The sequence below is a fragment of the Morone saxatilis genome, unplaced genomic scaffold, assembly GCF_004916995.1.
Source record: "Morone saxatilis isolate NCDOM2014 unplaced genomic scaffold, NCSU_SB_2.0 Contig19, whole genome shotgun sequence".
In the NCBI taxonomy this organism is placed as follows: domain Eukaryota; kingdom Metazoa; phylum Chordata; class Actinopteri; family Moronidae; genus Morone; species Morone saxatilis.
The window spans coordinates 11316020-11336184 of NW_023339751.1; the positions used below are offsets into that span (position 1 = coordinate 11316020).

The window sequence follows — 20165 nt, forward strand, 5'->3', positions numbered from 1 at the left end:
GCAGAGGGGGCCCAATTTGATTTTTTTGTCATGGGGCCCAAAATTCCTGGCGGCGCCCCTGCTTGGACTTACCCATCAGGTTTTTTGCATATACAGTACAGTCTTATTTAAAGGATAAGGCTAATAACTAACACCATCTTAATCCCTCTCTCAGTAGTTTTTTGCTTCCCTACACTGTCTGTGGCAAGTTCCTGGTGAAGATGTAGAAATGGTTCACAAACATTAAGAGAGGAAAGACTTAAAACAGCTGGGCACTATAGATTTTAACAAATACTGCTCAGTATTGTAGGATTTATTAAAAATAAACTACAGTGCCCAGGTTCATTGTAATGGCAAAATATGTCACCCAGTGCAACAGTGTGGTTCACTGATGTCTTTTTGATCAGACAACAGTGGAGCTCTATGGCACCGAGGAATGGCTTTGGCCAAACAGACAATACTTATTAGTAGGGGAAAAAACTTTTTCTCCCTCTCATCTATTTATAGAATTTATTTATTTTTTGACAATAAGAAACATATGGAAATCTTATTCTTTAAGCCCTCTACAGCAGCTAGCTGTGTGCTGTATGTGTATGCTGGGGCTAATGAGAGGAGAGGTGTCAGAAAGAAAGAAAAAGAGAGGCAGGCGAGCAAGTAGAGACAGAGAACAGAGGGAAGAATTAGAGTGAGAGAGAGTACCTGCATGTTGTTGAACCAGACTGTAGCTGAGAGGTCCCACAGAGTTGGGCCTGCTCACACTGGTATAATGGCTGTGTTTTATGACCTAGAAACACAGACTATCCCAGCACTTATGTAAGTACCTAAAAGGCCATTAGAAAAGTTGCTCACTGACACACCATTACAGTGTCCATTCTCATTTTTTTTAATCTGACATGTTCAATAATGACATGTAGAGCAATTGTCAATTGTCTCATGTAAGCCTAGACAGGAGATGAAAGCATCACTTAGGACCTTTTTGCTTAATCAAAGTGGTCAGCAAATGGCAAAATCGGTATTCTGTCTCTGGTAGCTGTAGATGCTAAATCCCAGCTGAGTGAGTGTTGAAATTTAACACTCAAACACAACCTCAGCATGACTGGGAATCAGCAGTATGTAAATGATTCAACAGCACCTCTAAGTGGCTGCAGGGGCTCGTCTGACATAAACAGTCACACTGAGACTGAGGAGACATGGTTTTAAACGATTATGATTCTGAATGCCCTCCTGTCTGACTCTGCACTCAGCTGTTATACATGGCGCTCTGAGAAAATCGACCGATGGATGTGATTTTCCTTTTAGGCTAAGGGTTCATAAGAGAGGGGTTAGAAACTTTCCCCATCTGCAGTAAGGAGTTATAAAAATAAACCTTGTAAAGGAGTTCAAATTCTGCTGCGTTTTGTTTTTCTAGTTCTGCAGGACTAAGGCATAAATATTCTTTTTGCACGTCCATGTTAAGATGATTATATTAGGTAGCCGATGCCTAACTGGCTGTAAGCCTGTCTGCTGCTGCAGTGGCTGGCTGTGTGATGCTGCTGACTGGGTGTTTAGATGGCCGGCTGGCTGGACTGCCGCGTGTCAGAGAAGTTGTAATTCTGGACCTTATCTGTGTAGGGCAGGGTTTAGTGCGACACTGTCACTGCATCAGTCATATCGCTTTACACAGTACAGTAGTCCTATGATCCTCAGCTTCTCTCATGTTCCTGCAGAGAGTAATCCAGTTTCACATCCATACACGCTTTGGAGTTTATAGTGGCTCATTTCCCTTTGCTTTGCTCACTCTTCAGTGTTTAATAACAGTTTGTAACACTGCTGTCCCCTCAGAAACAAAGCTGACACTACTTGTAATGTCATTCACCATGTTCTTGGATGCATAAATGTTCCTTTGTGTCTCAACAGCTCTTCAGGGAAGTCCGAATAATGAAGCTGCTGAATCATCCAAATATAGGTAAGTTAAAACAGGAACCTGCAACAGCTTGGTGACAGCTGAGCAATTCCCAATTACTTTGTATTACTGATTGAACGAGGGTACTCTAACCAAACCAGAAAACTCCACCAAAATAGCTCTTCTAAATAGCTCATTTATTTCATCCCTGCCTCCTTCTCTTTCCTCTTTCCCCACTTTCTCCTGCAGTGAAATTGTTTGAGGTGATTGAGACAGAGAAGACACTTTATTTGGTGATGGAGTATGCCAGTGGTGGTGAGTGAAGCGTTAATGCATGTCCACAAAATGTGTGACATTGAGTTGATGTTTATTCCTGCTTGTTATTTTCACTGTATCTGCTTTAAGGCAATTCATACACAGACAGAAACACAGTCAGTACTGTATAGCACACGGTCGCGTTAGTAGAAGTTGTCTCTATGTAATATGTATCACAGGAAAAATATTTCATATTTATAAATTATATATATTTAAAAATCTGTAAACTATTTAAGTGCAAAACATGGATGCTTTTATCTAAAATACCTCACAGCAAGGAATACATGATCATAATACTCCTAATTGTGATAAAGATAATATAAAATGAAGGGAATAAAACGATTGATGATTGTATATTTCCTCTCTCTACTCCAGGAGAAGTATTCGACTATCTAGTGGCTCATGGCAGAATGAAGGAGAAGGAGGCTAGGGCCAAGTTCAGACAGGTGAGTCATCAGCATCGCCACGCTCGCACCTCTGTCGTCACTCCACTACTGTTTTCAGAGGGAAGACTGCATGCACCAAGATCAAGCTTCGTCACTGACTGCAGAGGAAAGATGGAGCAGATAGCTTGGCCTGAGAGAACAGGAGGGTTATGAACAACTTCCTTATAAATGCTTCTCTGACACCTAGTGGTGCTGCAAGAGCAACAAGGCATCTACAGCAGTTTATAGATTTAATAGCCTTTTATGCTTGGTTATACCCCAAAATAGAACATTTGTCTCTTTTTTGGAATTTTCTTTTTGTTCTGTGTAGGGTAAGCAAGATCTCCTTAATTAACCAGTTCTTTCACATCCACGCTGTTCATATTTAAAATCCCTCATTGATGGCATTGGATGAGTCAGAGACACACTGTGGGCAGTTTGTGTGTCTGTGTGTGTGTGTTACAGTACAGACAGACCAACATTCAGAAAGGTAAAAGTGTTTGTGTGTGTGTGTGCCTGAGAGCAGGCAGGTGGGTGGCATCTGTCAAAGAACAGTGTGTTTTCTACTTGATTGATGTTATTCTTGCATATGTTAGTGAAATTTCTCTGTCAACTGTCATAGCAACTGCCGACTGTGTGTCACACGATTACAGTGACTGTGGCATGAGAGACATTTGGGCCTGAAAAATCACAAAATTCACCATTCATAAACCACAGATAATGATTATAGCCCAGCGATGCTCAAACATAGTCAGTTATGAATTCCTGGAAACCAATTTTCATTTTAATCAGCCATTAACAATATTGAGGACAACAGTTAGCGTGATGCAAGGTAGACTTTAGCTGCTATATTTTGGACAGAGAGGACATAATCAGAATTCTCCTGCTACATTAGCAGTGAATTAAAATATTACTTCATTTCTGACCAAGGTGTTTGTTTGATGAAGATTACCTATTTTGCTCTTCTAACCTGTAAAATGTACATTTTGTATTGGCACTGAAACTAACTAGATTGAAAGCACTCTTGTTTGGCCTTGCTGTAACCTTGCTCAACACATCTTGCACTGTAACGTTGCAACGATTTGTCAGTAATGGATTTGCATAGAAGTAAATGCAGTTATTTTAATAATTGATTAATAGTTTCAGATATTTTTTGAGTGCGAAAATGCCAGAAACTCTGGTTTCAGCTTCTCAAATAAGTAGCTTTGCTGCTTTTCTTTGTTATATGACAGTAAATTGAATATATTTGGGTTACGGATTGTTGGTCACATAAAACAAGCAAATTAAATCACTGTGGACTTTTTCACTGGTTTTCTCAACATCTCTACTTCTCTTTTATTTCCTATCCTTCAGTAAAGAATGATGTAACTACTGTTTTGAAGAGTGCAATATAAAGAGTTTTTGTTCTTAATATAGTGTCCTATGATGTGTGTGTTTGTATTTCAGATTGTGTCTGCAGTGCAGTATTGTCACCAGAGGAGGATAGTACACAGGGATCTAAAGGTGAGGATCTAAACTCTCTGATACTATCTGATATCTAATTTCCCCTGAGTACTATCCATATCTGGCATCTGTATCTTGGGAAAACCTTCTATAATCATTCATGTTCTGTCAGTGCTGATACCTTGACAATCCACATGGTGATTTGCCCCATCTGTTCCCACCTCAGGCGGAGAACCTGTTGTTAGACGCAGATATGAACATCAAGATAGCCGACTTTGGCTTTAGTAATGAGTTCACTGTGGGCAGTAAGTTGGACACTTTCTGTGGCTCCCCACCGTACGCTGCTCCAGAACTCTTCCAGGGAAAGAAGTATGATGGGCCGGAAGTGGATGTCTGGAGTCTCGGGGTCATCCTCTACACACTGGTCAGCGGATCACTGCCCTTCGACGGGCAGAATCTAAAGGTGTGCACTTTGGTTCTGGCTATGTTTATATGTATTTGTAAGAATTACAAAAATAATTACTTCACACAGTTCTTACTCAAGTTTTTTTTTTCTTTTTTTTTCAATTACGAATAATTCACGCAGCCATCAGCTAGGTGTGCAGAAGTGTGAAAGTACCCTGGGTTTGAATTTCTTTCCCATGCTCTTTTTTCATTCTTCACACAATTAACTAAGTGTGTAAAATGTGTGACAAATGTCTTTCAGGAGAGACTGTCTCAAAGTAAGCGTTTCCACCCCTCTTTATGATGGCAGGCATTTTGCATCACTGTCAAGTGTGGTTGTTTGTCTTTAGACATATTCAGATGACATGTCGTACAACCCAGCTCATTTAAATACCTTTAATATGTCCTCCATACAAAGTATGAAAGGATACAGCCGCCTATGTAGCACAGGAAAACTAATTAGTAGTTCCAATAATAAAAGTAACAATAAATGCTTCTCTGAGACATTTTTTATTAATCAAAATATATGAATAATTCTAATTGAGTCTGAATTTGCATAGACAGCAAAGGCCAAAGTAAATGAAAAGTGCAAAATGAAGTTGTACAGCCTCGTATCTCTACCAAGTTTCTTATAAGTAGGGTATGAACTCACTTGGCTATTCTAAATGAGTTAAGATGTTTACATGTAACAACCCAAAACTGGGTTACTTGAATAACCAAATTAAGAGTGGAATTTCCTGTGTCTATCGTTGTGAGGAATGAGACATTTTACAGATTCATCCCCTCTGCTTTAATACTGCAGCACTGAATTCAGCAGGTTAATAAAAAGTAGAAATACATTTAGTAACTTTTATGATTCATGTTCATAAATGGGCTGAGTGAATCTGTGGCCCTTGTTTAAACTGCACTAATAAATGTTTAGAATTGATCATGACTAAGTTTTATGTAAAAGGGGTTGCTTGTAGTGAATTAACACCCAACTCGGCTGTTGCCCTTAAATCTACAGTCTCATTTCAGCTCATTGTTGTGGTTTTACGGCCCACAACCATTTGTTTTCAGCCAGCACAGGCTGCTGTTTTTAGTAAAAAAAATTCTGATAAACCCACTACAAGTATTGAAACAGAGAAAGTTAGCAACTAGTGGATATTATGAAGCATTTATCAGCCAATAAATAGCCTGTAAATAGGCAACTGTTTTGACAACATGCTCATTAGAACAAATCTATACCTTGATAATTTGCTAATTTCTCATTTGGTTTAATCTCTGCATGTCTGTGGCTTGGTGTTCAGGAGCTGAGGGAGAGGGTCCTGCGGGGAAAGTACCGTATTCCTTTCTACATGTCCACAGACTGTGAAAACCTGCTGAAGAAACTACTCGTGCTCAATCCTGTCAAACGAGGCAGTTTGGAGGTACTACCAGCATTTGCATTGTTGCATCCTCAAGGTTATTTGCTCTCGGAAATGTTGCACAGCAGCCCAGTCAAACAGACAGTCCTAATGATTTGGAGCGTTATTGTTGTGCATCATCTGAAAGCACATAATTGCTGCTGTTGTAAATTGTGAACAGAACACTTGTCAGATGAAGATTTGGAAACATTCTTCATCTAAGATCAAAGAGTGTTCTTACATAATTCTTTGATTAACACATTCAGAAATAATAAAGCTAATTGGAATTTGTTGAAGCATTTTAAGAAATAAAACTTAATTAATTCAACAAAATCCTTATCTGCTGTACTTTCTAGGTATCCGTGTTATTAGGGATGGTTGTAGCTTGTTTCTACTTTGCAAACAATAAATAGTTGTCAGTTCAATTCACACTCAGTCTGTCCAGAGTCAATACCACCCCCGTCCTCAGAACTAGGCTGAAGTTCAATAGTAAAGATTTCTCCACCAATAATAACAATTGATCACACTGTTGTTCAGCCCCAGCTGAACTTGTGATCAAAAAGATTTCATAAAGAAGTCATCTCTTTCTGTTGTATAATTAACAGGCATGAGTCATGATTAATATTGTAATTGCAGTTGAGGTAATTGTACTGGACATGAATGAGTTTTAATTGTCTTGTTTCTTTGTTAGCAAATCATGAAAGACCATTGGATGAATGTGGGTCATGAGGAGGAGGAGCTAAAACCTTACATCGAGCCTGAGGCGGACTTCAGTGATACATCCAGAATAGGTATGTCTGATTGTATGTGTGTAGATGTCACTCTTAATATCATGTCTAGTAAAATGAATCTGTGATTCATGTTGACTTCTATCCGCCATCAGAGCTCATGGTGACGATGGGCTTCCCTAAAGATGAGATCACAGATTCTCTTCAAAGCCAGAAGTACGATGATGTCATGGCAACCTATCTGCTGTTGGGAAGAAAGGCTCCAGAGGTCAGTTTGTTTGACTGATATCATCTTGACATCATGGTAGTTAATTAATTAAGTCATGTGACCATACCTCTCATCCTGTGCGTCTATGTCTCAGTTTGAGGGAAGCGAGCCCCTGGCTAACAGCATCCTGGGGCAGCGACAGCGACCGACCAGTGACATCAACAACAGCTCCAGCATTTCTCCTGCCCATCCCAAGGTCACACGCAGCATCTCGGCCAATCAGAAGCAGCGTCGCTACAGTGATCATGGTGGGGATGATGATGGTGGTGGTGGTGGTGGTGTCGTAGAGAAGCCAAGTAAAGTAACCTCGTCCTTCCCAGCTCTTGAGAGTGCTGGTGGCTGCGTGCTGTGTAGAAGGAAGTTGCTCTTAGTCACTGAGGATTTGCCTGTGATTAGATATCGGTGTCTACCATGCTGATGTGCCTCTGAACAAGGCACTATAGCACTACCAGCTCCACTGGGGTTTTTAAATAGCTGAATGAAGCTGATAAAGTTTAAATAAAGCAAACGACAAATAAAGCTTTTTATTCCTTCACAATTAGCTAACTGTTATGGTGAAACAAAAGTGTTCATCAAACCTAGTTTTGTTTGCTTTATGTTGTTTTTTTTTTCTAAACCAGTTTATTTAAAATGTACAAATCTGTGACTCAACCTCAACACTGCACTGGTTGTGGAGCAGCTTCCTCCTATGTCATGTGGGGCCATTGTGTCTGGCGCCATCTGCTGGCTGGCTGCCTTCCTGCAGCTCCCTCTGGAACAGCACCTCACAGCATGAGGGGGGAACAGCTTTGCTTTGTACCTGCTCACTTTGGCTTCTATAGCTGTACAACTTATTAAACAGTGTTGTTGCAGATTGTTATATTTGATAGATTGGATGACGTCTATGATCCTGGCTTTGAGTGGCTTTGCTTGATGCTATTGTAACGAAGACACTGTCTGTCACTGTCTTTTTCGTCTAAAAACTCCTGATATTGGAGCTGTAGAAATAATCATATGTTTGCTGGAAAGTATGTAAATATGTTCTCATATGTGTGTCTCTCTCAGTGGGTCCGTCTGTGCCCCCAGCGGTGTCTTATACGAAACGTGGCCAGGCCCTGAGTGTGGAAAGTGACCACAGGGAGGAGTGGGATGGAGCACGCCGGCTGGAGCTCAGCACTTCGAAAGGAGATGTGCCTGCTTCACCACTGGGGGTGCAGGAGAGGAAGAAGACTACAAGTGCTGTGGGGGTGAGGAAGTGGAGAACACAATTGTTTACACATATCCACATACCTTATTGTTTTCACTGCTTGAGTGACTGGGCTTCGCTAATACTTAGTCTAAAATGCCTCAACCTGTTTTTTCTTTTCTTCACAAACAAGACTAATGGATCAATGACTCGCAGGAACACATATGTGTGTGAACGATCCTCTACTGACCGCTATTCAGCTATTCCCAATGGCAAAGACAGCAGGTAAACACAAAAACCTTTACACTTCACTACAGGTTGAGGTCTAACTCTCCATGTTCTCTGTGTTTTTCAGTCTTATCCAAGCACGTTTTCTGTCTAATTTTATAGCACATAATACAAACCCTATTTTACAAATGAGGAAGTTTTTGGTGAAATATCTTTATCCTTGGTCCCCAGTTTAACCGAGGTGTCAGGTAGCACCCCATCAACTGCAATGAGCGCCACACGACCTCGTCACACCAAGTCCATGTCATCATCAGGGCATCCTTCAAAAAGCACACTGCCCCCCATTGACGACAACACAGAGCTGAAAGCCAGGTGAGCAGCCTGATTCAGAAACTGTCATCAGTCTATGTGGTAAAGACATGGATGCTGACCGTATTTATAATTCACTCCTAAATTACAGTATACCTAGTGAGCATGCTGATCTGCAGAACATACAGTGATCTCTCCGATAATGTTTGTTCATGTTGCAGCTCCTCCCCTCGGGGTCCCTCCACCTCTCCGTCTGCACACAGTATTAGCACCCCAGAGAAGAATCGTTTCCCCCGTGGTACCACCAGTCGCAGCACCTTTCACGGAGCTCAACTCAGAGACCGGCGCAGTGCTACCTACAACGGCCCCCCGGCTTCACCCACACTTTCCCATGATACCGGGGCTCTCGCTCAGCAACGCAGGGGCACCTCCACTGGGATCATCAGCAAGATCACCTCAAAGTTTGTCCGCAGGTCAGTGAAGACAAATGGCTGCACAAATGATACACTAGGTTATACTTAACACTTCTTGCACCTTATAGTGAAGGTATTCACATTCCCTTTGGCAGGGATTGTAAAAGGCATGTTGAAGTAGCAAACATTTGGTTTGAGTGTCAAGTCTTAACTCTCTCAAACCACAAGAATAAAAAGCCTAAGTGTGCTTTTTTTTATACTGCTTGAGTGAATAAATAACCATTATTTATGAAATTGTAAACAGAATAGTTATTTTTATTGTTATTTTCCTGCGTAGTCAGACAAACTCGTTGATGCAGTTTTATGCCTTTGCATGCAGTCTGAAGGTTTGTTATATGATGAAATGAATAGCTGATCTTTGCTTAATTACTTATCACACTGAATGCCAGTTGGATGAAGTACTACTATCTCTGTTCAGTAAATTCCAATTTAGACTTCTTTCAAGATGGATGACTGCTCAAGCAGTGTTGTAATTATCAATTTAACTGTATATCATCTGGTTTCATTGTTAAATAAGAATTCCTTTAAACCAAACCTGTCCAATTTCTCTTTAAATGCACCCACAATATGAATCTTAATATGCTTAATATCTTATTCTTAATTTTGAACTCTGTGAGGCTGTAATTTGTTCATGTCAGCATGCAAACATGCTCACAATACTGTAGCTTCTACAATGGGCATTATCATAGTTTAGCATGTTAGCACGCTAATATTTTGTAATTGACGCAAAACACAAAGTACAGCTGAGGCGGATGTGAATTGTTTTGCAGGTATTTAATTTTAGAAATTTTGACTAATAGCTAAAAATGGCTATTGCTGGCTATTCAGTGGGATCAGGTAGCTGCAGATCCCATAGATATCCAGAGCTACGTTGAGATACTCAAGATATTTTATGTTATCTTTATCTTTATCTCAAAGTGCATGCAGAGACAAAAGACTCTCAATGGATGTGTCTGCTTCTGGTAACACTTACAAAAATAGTAATACTCCCCAAACCAAACCATCTAAAGAAATTTAAGGAGTACTTGGTGCACCATGTGTTCAAAATAATTGTATGTAAACTTTTTCAGCAGTGAAAACAAAGAAAGCATCACACACTCTCCCTGCCTCTTTAGAACAGATACACTCCCTTACCTGTTCCCAGTCTTTACTTTAGCTCATTATACATCCACACTGATACCCTTTGCTGTCAGTATGGCAAGCAAAGGAGAGAACCTCCTCATCAGCAGTTAGCTCCTTGTGTCACCTTCACGCTGGCAAATCTGGTAGAGGCTCACAGCTTTCTCTCCTTTTCTCCCCGCATAGAGCTCTGTCTTTCAGGTCGACCCGGAGGTAGGAGAACACAACGCTTGCTGCACCTGTCCCTCCTGTCAAAAAAACACCTCCAAAAAACCTCTTTGTGCTCACTATGACCTTGGCCCATGTTTCCTTAACCCCTTACGTACTTGCCCACTACACCACATCCTTGCCTACTGACACCCTTGTTATGCCGTGTATTTCCTTCCCTTGTGCCCACTGCCTCGAGAAACAAAACTCACGGCTCACCAGCTTTCCCCTGTACTAAGCTAAGCCACGATATCTGCTTCAAAAGTTGCTGGCTTTGCCTCTCCTTACTCTCCCCCGTCTCCTTGCTGAGCTTAAGAGAAAAGATCAGGCAAATTAAGGAGGCCGAATCAAAGATTTAGAACCACTTTTCCACTCCTTACAGATCAGTGGGGATTAAGGAAAGGTAGCGTAAAGTAGATGGGATGATGCATTTGGGTATGTGAAGGAGCTACAATAGTATGTGCCTCAAGAAGTCACCTCATTCTGTGCTGATCCCTGATACCCAGGACTGTGGATTCTTTCCTGGCATGATGCCTGACACCCCTCTCTCTGTCCAGTGATGATGGGGTTGGTGGTGGTAGCGGGTGGGGGAACCCATGTTGATATCGGCTTGCGGGAGTAACCGTGTATTCCTGGTTTGTTTCAGGGTGCCTAGTGAGGGAGAGGCCAGTGCCAGGACAGAAACGCCAAGGTGAGAGTTTAATTGAGACGTAGATTTCACAGAGAGCCTGTAATCAACATTTGCCTGCTTCAACCTCTCTCGCCACTTATTTTTCTCTCTCTTTGTCTTTCTTCTTCGGTTGTTATAGAAGTGTGTCAGGTGATACTAAGGAGGACGTCAGTCGGGACTCCAAGCCTCGCTCGCTGCGTTTCACCTGGAGCATGAAGACCACCTCCTCCATGGAGCCCGCCGAGATGATGAGGGAGATACGAAAGGTTCTGGACGCCAACAGCTGCGATTACGAGCAGCGCGAACGCTTCCTGCTTTTCTGTGTCCATGGCGACGCTCGCCAGGACAACCTGGTCCAATGGGAGATGGAGGTGTGCAAGCTGCCCCGCCTTTCGCTCAATGGCGTGCGTTTTAAGAGGATATCGGGCACGTCCATCGCCTTTAAGAATATCGCCTGCAAAATTGCCAATGAGCTCAAACTGTGACAGCAGATGGAGTCCCAGTCAGTCTTTGGTGAGCTCTGGTTACGGTCTCATCTCATCACTGGATTAGTGTTGACTTACAGGACAAAATTCAGCACTGAAGGTCCTCACCATGCAGAATCAGGGTGGACTCGGCTGGTAACGTGCAATACTGGCCACGAATGTACTGTACAGGGTAGTGGATCAGAGAGATATCGCAAGGTTTTACCTTTGTGATGAAGAGATAGCAAAAACAGCTGACCCCCTTTTTTTTCTCTTCCGTCCGGCCCTCTGTCTCTCATCAGCCCGCTGCTCCTCGTCATAGGACACATTCATGTAACACATGCAGTATGCAACTGAAGATGACCATCCTGCAATAATGTTTTCAATCTCTTTTTCTAAAATGCCTATTACAAGATCTACTCTCCTCGCTGAATAACCATTAAAATTACTGAAAGCTAAAATAGCCGCTTTTCGACCTGTGTTAAGTCAGTATATAGATCAGGCTGGAGCCCATACTAAAACTATGTAAAAAGAGAATTGTACTGTATGCATAACATCTGCAGGTACTGTATTGTATATTGATTTTACGTTCTGTACAGAATTTTATTGTCAATACTGTCTTTTTTCATGGGATTTGAGTTCTTTCCTAATATAATTGATGTCTCTTAAAGCATTATCCTTTCAGTCTGTGAGTTTTTTTTTTTAATTCTTTTTTTTAAAGAGCCACCATATGAAAATAGTGTTTTTAATTTTATTTAAAGAGCACTAAATTATTTTGTTGATTATTAAGGGGTGTGCTCCCTTGCCTTTTATGTTCTATTTTATTTGCCTACGGAAAAAAACACTAAGTTGCACCACATAGACTTGAGTAGTAACTTCAGTTAAAACTGAAAATGTGTTCACTTTATTTTCTCTCAGCAGTAGGTAGGTGATTTGGAGTTCCTGCTGCAATTGCACAAGTTTTCCAGGGTGATGTGTATGAACATGAGAGTATGCACCTGTATTTCTTTCGTGTTAGTTTGGTAGTCCTCAATTACAAAAAAGCAGGGTTTAAATTGGTTTACTTTAGAAAGCGGACGGGACAGGACGTCCAAAGGACTGAAGATGCATGAAAAGTCAAACAATCACCATGAAAGAAACAGTTTGTCTTGTGGCGGCTTTCTAAAGAGCTTGATTTAGTCCTGCCACCGGTGTGATTATGCAGGTACTTGTGTATCTCCTTGCTTGTGTTTTTCTTTTCTTTTTCTTTTTTTTTAATTCAGCGGATTTTATTGTATTTATTCCATTACATTGTAATGTGCTGCTTTGTAGAATTGAGGCGTGCACTTTGTTGGAGAAAATAAAAAGGATTTTATTTGTTTGTATTTATTTTATTTAATTTATGAATTACACAACTAACTTCAAGATGACATTTTCCCTCAAGCAGTGGAGTGGTGTGTTAGTGTGCGTCGTTTTGCTTTGAAGACCGGGTGTCGGCATTTCACACTGAAGCAATGTCATGCTACACCAGTGTCAGCAGGGAGGTCAGATGAGATGTAACATTTAATAATGTAAACCTTTATTGACTCTAAATAGCATGATATTAGTCAATAACGTAATCCTAATAATGACACAATTGATGTATTTTGCATACATGTTAGTCAAAGGTAAAGCATTATGAACAATATCCTCAGTTTTTCATTTCAGTTCCTTTAAGTGTGTGAAAATAGTTCCAAGTTTTCCCAAAATGTTAACCATACTTCTTATGAAAAACTGTATTTTCAATACTTTAAACATTATAAACCATTAACGATAAAAATGTAAGTCACAAGGATTTACAGGTAGATTCGTACTCAACATTTCTGTTGATATTTCCCAAATTATAAACATAATTTCAAATCATTCTCCTTAACAAATATGTATCTAACTGGTGTGGTCCCTCTTAAACTTACAAAAACCTCATTTACAAATCTTTAAGCGTACAAGTGGAAAGACAGAAAAATTTGTAAACATTTTGTTTTGGCAGATTTGTTCAGTTAAACATGTTAATAGGTTAAAAAGTACTGTTTCAATATTATTTTCTGTAGATAAATATATGAGATTACAAATGTAAAAACAATGCAGAGTCACATGAAAAGCTGAACACAGAAAAATTACCTACTGGCCAATGCAAGATTTAATGGATTAATGAGAATGGATGCGGCATTTATCAGGATGAGACGGCCTGTGTGAGGCCCTGGTCATGCATTAATGTCTTGACAACATATTGGGTCAAATCCTAACTTGAGAGGCGTTCACTGAACTCAACACGCATCTCAGCCAAATATATTTGGTTGAGATCATGTATCATGCACTAATTTCAATGGAAGATTTAAAAAAAGGAAAGGGTAATGCATGCCTTGCTCAAGTTAGGATCAACTGATAATCCTTTTCAGTGTTGTTCAGCACTGGATCTGCTGCAACAGCCATCTCTAAACATCCCAAACCACTCAAACAATCAGCCAACCAGTCAAGAAAACAATCACTCAGTTGCTCAAATCAATGACCAGGTGCTCATAAATCTGAGTTTTCCCCTTGAAACTGGAGGCCAGCAGGAACTGCCGGTTGTCTATGGAGACTGGAGAGAAGGCCCTCGGCGCCTGGATGTTCACCTCCTGGAAATGGACAAACTCGCCCTTCTTGGCATCCCAGCGGTACACCTGGGTGAAAGAGTAATCGCTGCCCAGGATGGCATACTGCCAGCTTCCCACAGTGAAGGGCTGGAACACCATGGAGCCACGAGAGGGCATGGTCTGCAATTCTCTGAAGAGGGCCCCGTCCCAGCGCATTACTTTGGAGTCGCCAATGAAGCGCGTTAGACAGATGAAGAGGTCGGATTTGACCTGAAAATGCTTCACAGCGTAGACGTCCTCCATCTCTGGGATGTCGGTGCGTCTGTCAAAGAGCTTGTCGCTTTTGTTCCACTGGTAGATGACCGGCCTCTGGGAGCTGCTGGACAGGATCAGGTGAGGTTTGGAGGAGATCTCCATGTACTCCACGTCAGTGTCCCGGTACCACGGGTGGAGTGATTGGTGAGAGTAGAAGCCATTGCCGTTCCACTTGTAGATGGTGGTGGAACCGGCCTTGGAGCTGTCTGCTATTACGAAGAAGGATTCTCCATCGATGCGGAACGTCTCCACATCATTTGGTTTGCGAATTTTGAGGATGTCAATGCCTTGGAGCTTGATGAATTTGTTGGCAGAGGTGTCTCGCTTATAGATGTGTGAGCCGCCAAACAGCTGAGCCACAATGATAAAGAGCTGGTTGTCAATGACCAGAGGTTTGCAAATCACTGTGGATGTGCCTGGTGAAGTGAAAGAAGGGATAGACACAGCACAGTTTCACTTTGTCTTGTCTCCATCTAGTGGTTCCTCCTCCAACCTCACCCCCTCCTTTTAAACTCACACAACTCATTCACAACAGCATTACAGGATATTTGAAATGACCTTTACTTACTGTCAATATCATCGTAGTTTCTGAAGACCATCTCCACATGATCCCACTCTAGAAAGCTGCATTTCCCAATGAAGGGCTGGGCAAACACCACATACTGGTCATTCTCAAAGGAGAATGCCTCTACCGATATGGATTCAAACTTCAGGGACTGGTAGGAAGCAAACTCTGTGAGAGAAACAAAAACACTTCAAATCAGTGGTTTCTCGCCATATTCCTTGAGGTACCCTTTTCTATCATTGAGTAAGCTGACGACTTCTGATTAAGTGACATATTTTATGGATATTATATTCAACAGAACAGAACAACTGATAAATTGTACAATTGACCCAGATAGTGAACTCAATAACTGTAGGAAGTGTATTTAAAAGGAACCATTTGGATGAATTTTAAGCGGATTATGTAAATATTGCATCAGAAATGCAGATATTTTTACAAACATTTTATACAATTCTATGTAGTATGTTTTTTTGGACAACAATAGGCTTTCTTTCTTCTCCCTGACACTTGGCCACTGTTCTGTTAGCTCTTTGGTTGTTTTTGGTTGCAAATTTTCTAATGCAGAATGAGGCTGTTTAGCAAAGAGTGAAGGCTCTGTGAATATAGCTTGTGTGGAGTCTTTCAAAGTTTAGATCAATATTAATCTAATGAAATGAAGAGATATAAGCCAACTGTGTATATTTTTTAAAGTTTTTTACACTCCTTAAAATCAAGAGGTCTAACTTTAGTGGGGGTCCCAACCCCCCAGGTTAAAAAGTCAGGAGAAGCTGTGATCATTGTAAAAAAGGTTACATTTAAAACCATGCTCCATTCTCCACCTGTGGTGATGCAGTCGAAGGACTGTGGCACTAGATTGTTGATCTTCTTGTCCAGCTGTGAGGCCGGGCCTTTACAGTAAATCTGATCCACTGTCGCATTGGTGCTGTATATCCACTCCACCAACCACTTCAGCTTACAGTCACAGGTGAACTGATTCCCTCGCAGGTCTCTAAAGGGAGAAAACCACCAAACTAACTTCCAAATCTTTAAAGGCTCACAGGAATGTTCTTAGCTCTTTGAATGGATTTTATTTTCAAATGCTGCAGTCACTGAAGTATGACTGCTGGCTTTGCTCTCTGGCCCTCACAGCCTCACTCTGTGCTCTCATTAATATCAAGAGGGGCTATAAAGGAACATCTTCAGTGGGTGATAGATGGCAAACTATCTCTCTTCCTCACTGCCGCATGTAATTTTAATGGTGTTAAAAGCACCACCCACACATTTTTCAAGCCTCGGCAGAAGTGGAATAATGATACAGTGTTCTATATATAGAAGAACTCATTGTCCACAATCAAATTCATTATGCTTTTAGTTATGTAACACTTTTGCAATTCATCTCTTTGTTTCATACTCACACTTTCGTCAAAGCCTCAAGACCCTTGAACAAATCTTTGGGCAGAGTCTCCAGATTATTGTAGGCCAGACTCCTGAAAAAGAGGAAAAAATGGCAGCAGCTCTGTGACAGTTGATCAAATTTACAACTTATTGTTCTTATTTCATCATCTCCTCAACAGACAGACCCCCTCATCCTTCCCTCTTTATACTATTAAATGCTAATGATGCACATAATCTACTATTTGTGCATTCATTGTCAGTGTTTCTTTATAGAACGTAAGTGTGGATGTGGTTTTGAAGCGTTTCCTTGCAGTTGAATGTAAGGATATCTGTTTTTATAAGCTTCGGCACCATATTGCCACCCTGGAGACTCAAGGCAGGAACATTGCTTATTGTGAGTTTGAGGAAACATTAAGCTATTTTTAGAGCTGCCTCCTCAGCCATTTTATGGCTTTCTCTGCCATGAAAATGAGGAAAAGAGTAGATCTTGCTGTTGAGGAGGTGGTTGTAGTTTTTCATTTTGTCAGAGCTTTATCTTAAAGTATCATGACACCACTTTTTTGATATTGTGGTTTTAACTCCACTTTGTTATGTTTGTTTAAAACAAATGAAGATGGCTAATTTTATTTGTTTTGCTGACATCAATGAAAAATTTAAGCGTTTTTTGCTTACATACTTTACTCAATCTGTAACAGAATGTATATATAATCGTTCTTAGACTTCTAAGTTTTCCTAAGTTGGACAGTGAAGGTGCTTCGTAATTGTATATAACACCTGCACACTGTCCAGAGAAATGTCTGTGTGGCAATAAATGTTATGTAATAAACTTCATCAGCACTTCACTGGAACAATGCTTTTCTGCACCTGCGGACAGATTACAACAGTTTCTACAGATACAAATACCAGAACGCTTCTTTACATTCATCAGTGTCACCATCGGTGATAAGATTTTAAATTAAAATCAAACAAAATGTACATCATCTGCTAACTCTTAGTACCATTTTTTGATGAAGAATACAGTATAAACTTACAGATGCACTAAGGTTTTCAGTCCACGGAAAGCATTTGGTGAAATCGACTTGATTTGGTTGTTTTCGATGAACCTGAAAAAAGATGTTGAATATTGAGAAAGGGAGAGAATCATCTCGTCTTCTATGAAACAGCTTCTGGGATAACTTAGTGTCATCTACTCACAGATACTCCAGATGAGGAAGACCAAGGAAAGCATCCTCGTTTATAGATTCCAGGTTGTTGGCTGTGAAGAGGCTGTGCGGAGAGATCCATAATATTTCACTATACCTGCTCACAAATTGGATAACAAATAGCTGTTGTCCCACATTAGCAGCAGTATACTCTGAAAAGAGGACCTGTGATAGAAAACCTTCTCCTTTCTTTTACCAAATGCATCAAAGACAAGGATCAATGCTCTGTTAGGATTCCTGCAGTCTTACATGTTTGTTTTGAAGGACTCAGTAAATACTCCACCCCATTAGACAGGAGTCAAGGGGATTCCCCTCTTCAAAAGAGGGATTCCCCTTAAATAAAGGTCTAATTCACAATATGCACTAATACATTGTAAGGCAAGACTTGGATGGATGCCCAAAAGAGATAATAACCTACCACAATGAGAAAATGAAAGTGCAAGGTCAATAATTTAGAAAGGTTATTCTCTAAAGGATAATTATTGTTTAAACTCCCCATTCCGATCAATAGCCTAGTACATCCAATCTATTATGTGTAGCATAAGCGCAGGGGAGATGTCTTGAACATTAAACATGGCGTTGATCACCTCACTGGGGACTGACAGCATGTAACAAAGACTGAAGAACAAAAAGATCCAGAGAGATTTCTCACAGGAGATGCAGGGCAGGCGTGTGGATGAAGCTCTCTTTCGGGATTTCAGTGAATTCAGACTTGACGAATGATCTGTAGGAAGGGACACGACAGACAGAAAGATCAGTTTTAAAACATTCACTGTTTCATATGCGAGTAGTTATCACTCTGTTCCGTGTGTGTGTGTGTGTGCAGCAGAGAAAAAGGCATAAAAAACCCCTGATATTAGGAATAAATGCAAAAACAAATATAACTTACAGTGATATGACATCGGGGGGGAAGCTGCGAGGGATCAGTCCTGCGCTTTCACACAACGCGTTATCTTTGGTACATGTACACGATGAGGGACAGCGGGGCTGCCTGGCTCTCTTGCTGCCCACTACAAGTAAAAGAGACGCCACTACGAGGAAGCCGAGCCACGGCGATCTTTTGGGCATTTTGCGTGTAATTTCCATCCTTGCGAACCGCTGCGGTCACGACCTGCGCGTCAAACAGCCCTGCACATGAACCAGGGTCTCCGCCGTGGTTCCGTTTCCACCGCTGCTGCTGCCTGGAGGCCGAGAGACGCGCCGTCCGCTCTTGTTTATGTCCGCCAAGAAGACCGTGCGCCGCCGCCGCCGCCGCTGTGGAGGTGATTAAAACCGGGCGCCCTGCACGTTTAACGGCTCTGTAATTACACTACACCCCCGGACGAGAAAAGGAAATCAATATCCCCTGTGACAAAAATAAAAATCTAATCAAATTCGCGCCGTAGTGGCCCGAGCTCAGGAAAATACCAGCTGGCGCGATGACAGATGCGGTGTGACGGCAGGTGGGGATCCCAGCGGGAGCAGACGGAGCATCTCCATCCAAAACCACGCCTATGATTTCAGCAAAACGCCACACTCTCTCTCCGTGTCGAGCTCCCGGAGGATTCCGCCCAATAGGCGACGGAATGGTGTTAATATGTTTTTTTTTTTTGGTGAATCAGCTGGAGAAAATGAAGCCCTGTCATGAGCCAGCGGATGGCTGTCTGTGGCGCAGACGCACACGGGCTATCTATGCGGGAAGCGGGTGGGAAACCCGATGGAAATGAATTGCCATGATGGAAATATATAGCTTTTAGTATTGGCTCAGTGCGTCCCACAAGCCTGCCAACGCCCTGCCATTGCATGACTGTATTATTAATGTAATTATAATCTCATATATATTGTGTGTGAACGTTTTGGGCTTATTTCCTGGTATGCACGCGGTTTCCATGGCGACCGGTGGATGCAAAATGTGGCTGCCCTGTGATGGAGGGGTGCGGGGAAGCCCTTCTGTCATCCTGACATCTGCTCTGCCTCAGTCAAATGAACCCCATCCCCCTCATACCCCTCACAAACAAAGGACAGGTTTTTGCTCCCATACTGCTTTTCTGCATCACGTTTATTTCACTTTGAAAAAAGCCACATAAAAAAAACCCCACTCCTTCCTTTCTCCTGTTTTATTGCCACAAGACATTGCCCTCACAGTTTTAGTGCAGTGTTCTCCTCTGCTGTGTCAGACATGATATGGGAGCCATACAAGGACTTCTTCCTCACCATCTAATTTCTCTCCCTCCAGAGTTGTAAGATTAATATGTTTACTCACTGCCTGGCAGGCCTGCATGCGTCAGACTCTTCTGGGAAGAAACATGTGCAGCTGTTTTTAAAAGGGCTCTGAATAAATACATGCTGCTGTGGACCTCTGTCTGTCCCTGATTTGATTACACCATTTGATATCCAGTGTCTGTTAATGCAATTCCGCCTGTAAAAATAAAAGCAGGGCAATTTAGAGGAGCAGGGTCGTGCTCTGGGAGCTGCTTATGGGAGGAGGAATAAATGTATTACCAGTGAGGGAGATTAGGGAAAGTGCTTAGGTCTGAGAGAGGAAGGGAACTCTGGACAAGGAGAAGCTGGAAGGAACAGAAAGTAACAGATGTCTTTTTTCATCAGCAGCTTTTGAACAAAATGGAGAACACTG

The 20165-nt window shown here is 41.5% G+C and overlaps 2 protein-coding genes across 3 annotated transcripts in view; one reads left to right on the forward strand and one right to left on the reverse strand.

The window, feature by feature from the left end:
• The window catches only part of LOC118329180 (serine/threonine-protein kinase MARK1-like), a 28175-nt gene extending 15307 nt beyond the window's left edge, over positions 1–12868 (forward strand). Inside the window, exons 4-18 of one of the 2 annotated variants that reach the window (XM_035663184.1) lie at positions 1876–1924; positions 2111–2176; positions 2552–2622; positions 4048–4104; positions 4271–4507; positions 5778–5897; positions 6565–6664; positions 6757–6869; positions 6964–7165; positions 7914–8095; positions 8228–8319; positions 8494–8634; positions 8793–9044; positions 11017–11061; positions 11180–12868. In XM_035663184.1, the coding sequence (XP_035519077.1) occupies positions 1876–1924; positions 2111–2176; positions 2552–2622; positions 4048–4104; positions 4271–4507; positions 5778–5897; positions 6565–6664; positions 6757–6869; positions 6964–7165; positions 7914–8095; positions 8228–8319; positions 8494–8634; positions 8793–9044; positions 11017–11061; positions 11180–11525 (2073 nt within the window). In that variant the 3' untranslated portion in view covers positions 11526–12868. The remainder of the gene's footprint in view (positions 1–1875; positions 1925–2110; positions 2177–2551; positions 2623–4047; positions 4105–4270; positions 4508–5777; positions 5898–6564; positions 6665–6756; positions 6870–6963; positions 7166–7913; positions 8096–8227; positions 8320–8493; positions 8635–8792; positions 9045–11016; positions 11062–11179) is intronic. The other variant, XM_035663185.1, reaches the window with a different exon arrangement.
• A 172-nt stretch (positions 12869–13040) lies between these two features.
• LOC118329182 (leucine-rich glioma-inactivated protein 1-like) lies at positions 13041–19204 on the reverse strand. Its single transcript, XM_035663186.1, has 8 exons — positions 18441–19204; positions 18204–18275; positions 17544–17615; positions 17381–17452; positions 16370–16441; positions 15794–15963; positions 14979–15143; positions 13041–14826 (listed from the first exon to the last, which is right to left on the reverse strand). The coding sequence occupies exons 1-8, from the start codon at positions 18635–18637 to the stop codon at positions 14009–14011; spliced, it is 1638 nt and encodes a 545-aa protein (XP_035519079.1). The 5' UTR covers positions 18638–19204; the 3' UTR covers positions 13041–14008.
• Positions 19205–20165: the final 961 nt, after the last annotated feature.

What these genes read in the sequence shown, in the direction of transcription:
- LOC118329182 (XM_035663186.1), bottom strand. Translation starts at nt 18,637, where the DNA reads ATGGAAATTACACGCAAAATGCCCAAAAGATCGCCGTGGCTCGGCTTC. An exon ending in ACGCCTGCCCTGCATCTCCT is followed by an intron (nt 17,616 to 18,203) that starts GTGAGAAATCTC and finishes CTCTCCGCACAG; the next exon opens with CCTCTTCACAGCCAACAACC. An exon ending in CTGAAAACCTTAGTGCATCT is followed by an intron (nt 16,442 to 17,380) that starts GTAAGTTTATAC and finishes CCTCTTTTTCAG; the next exon opens with GAGTCTGGCCTACAATAATC.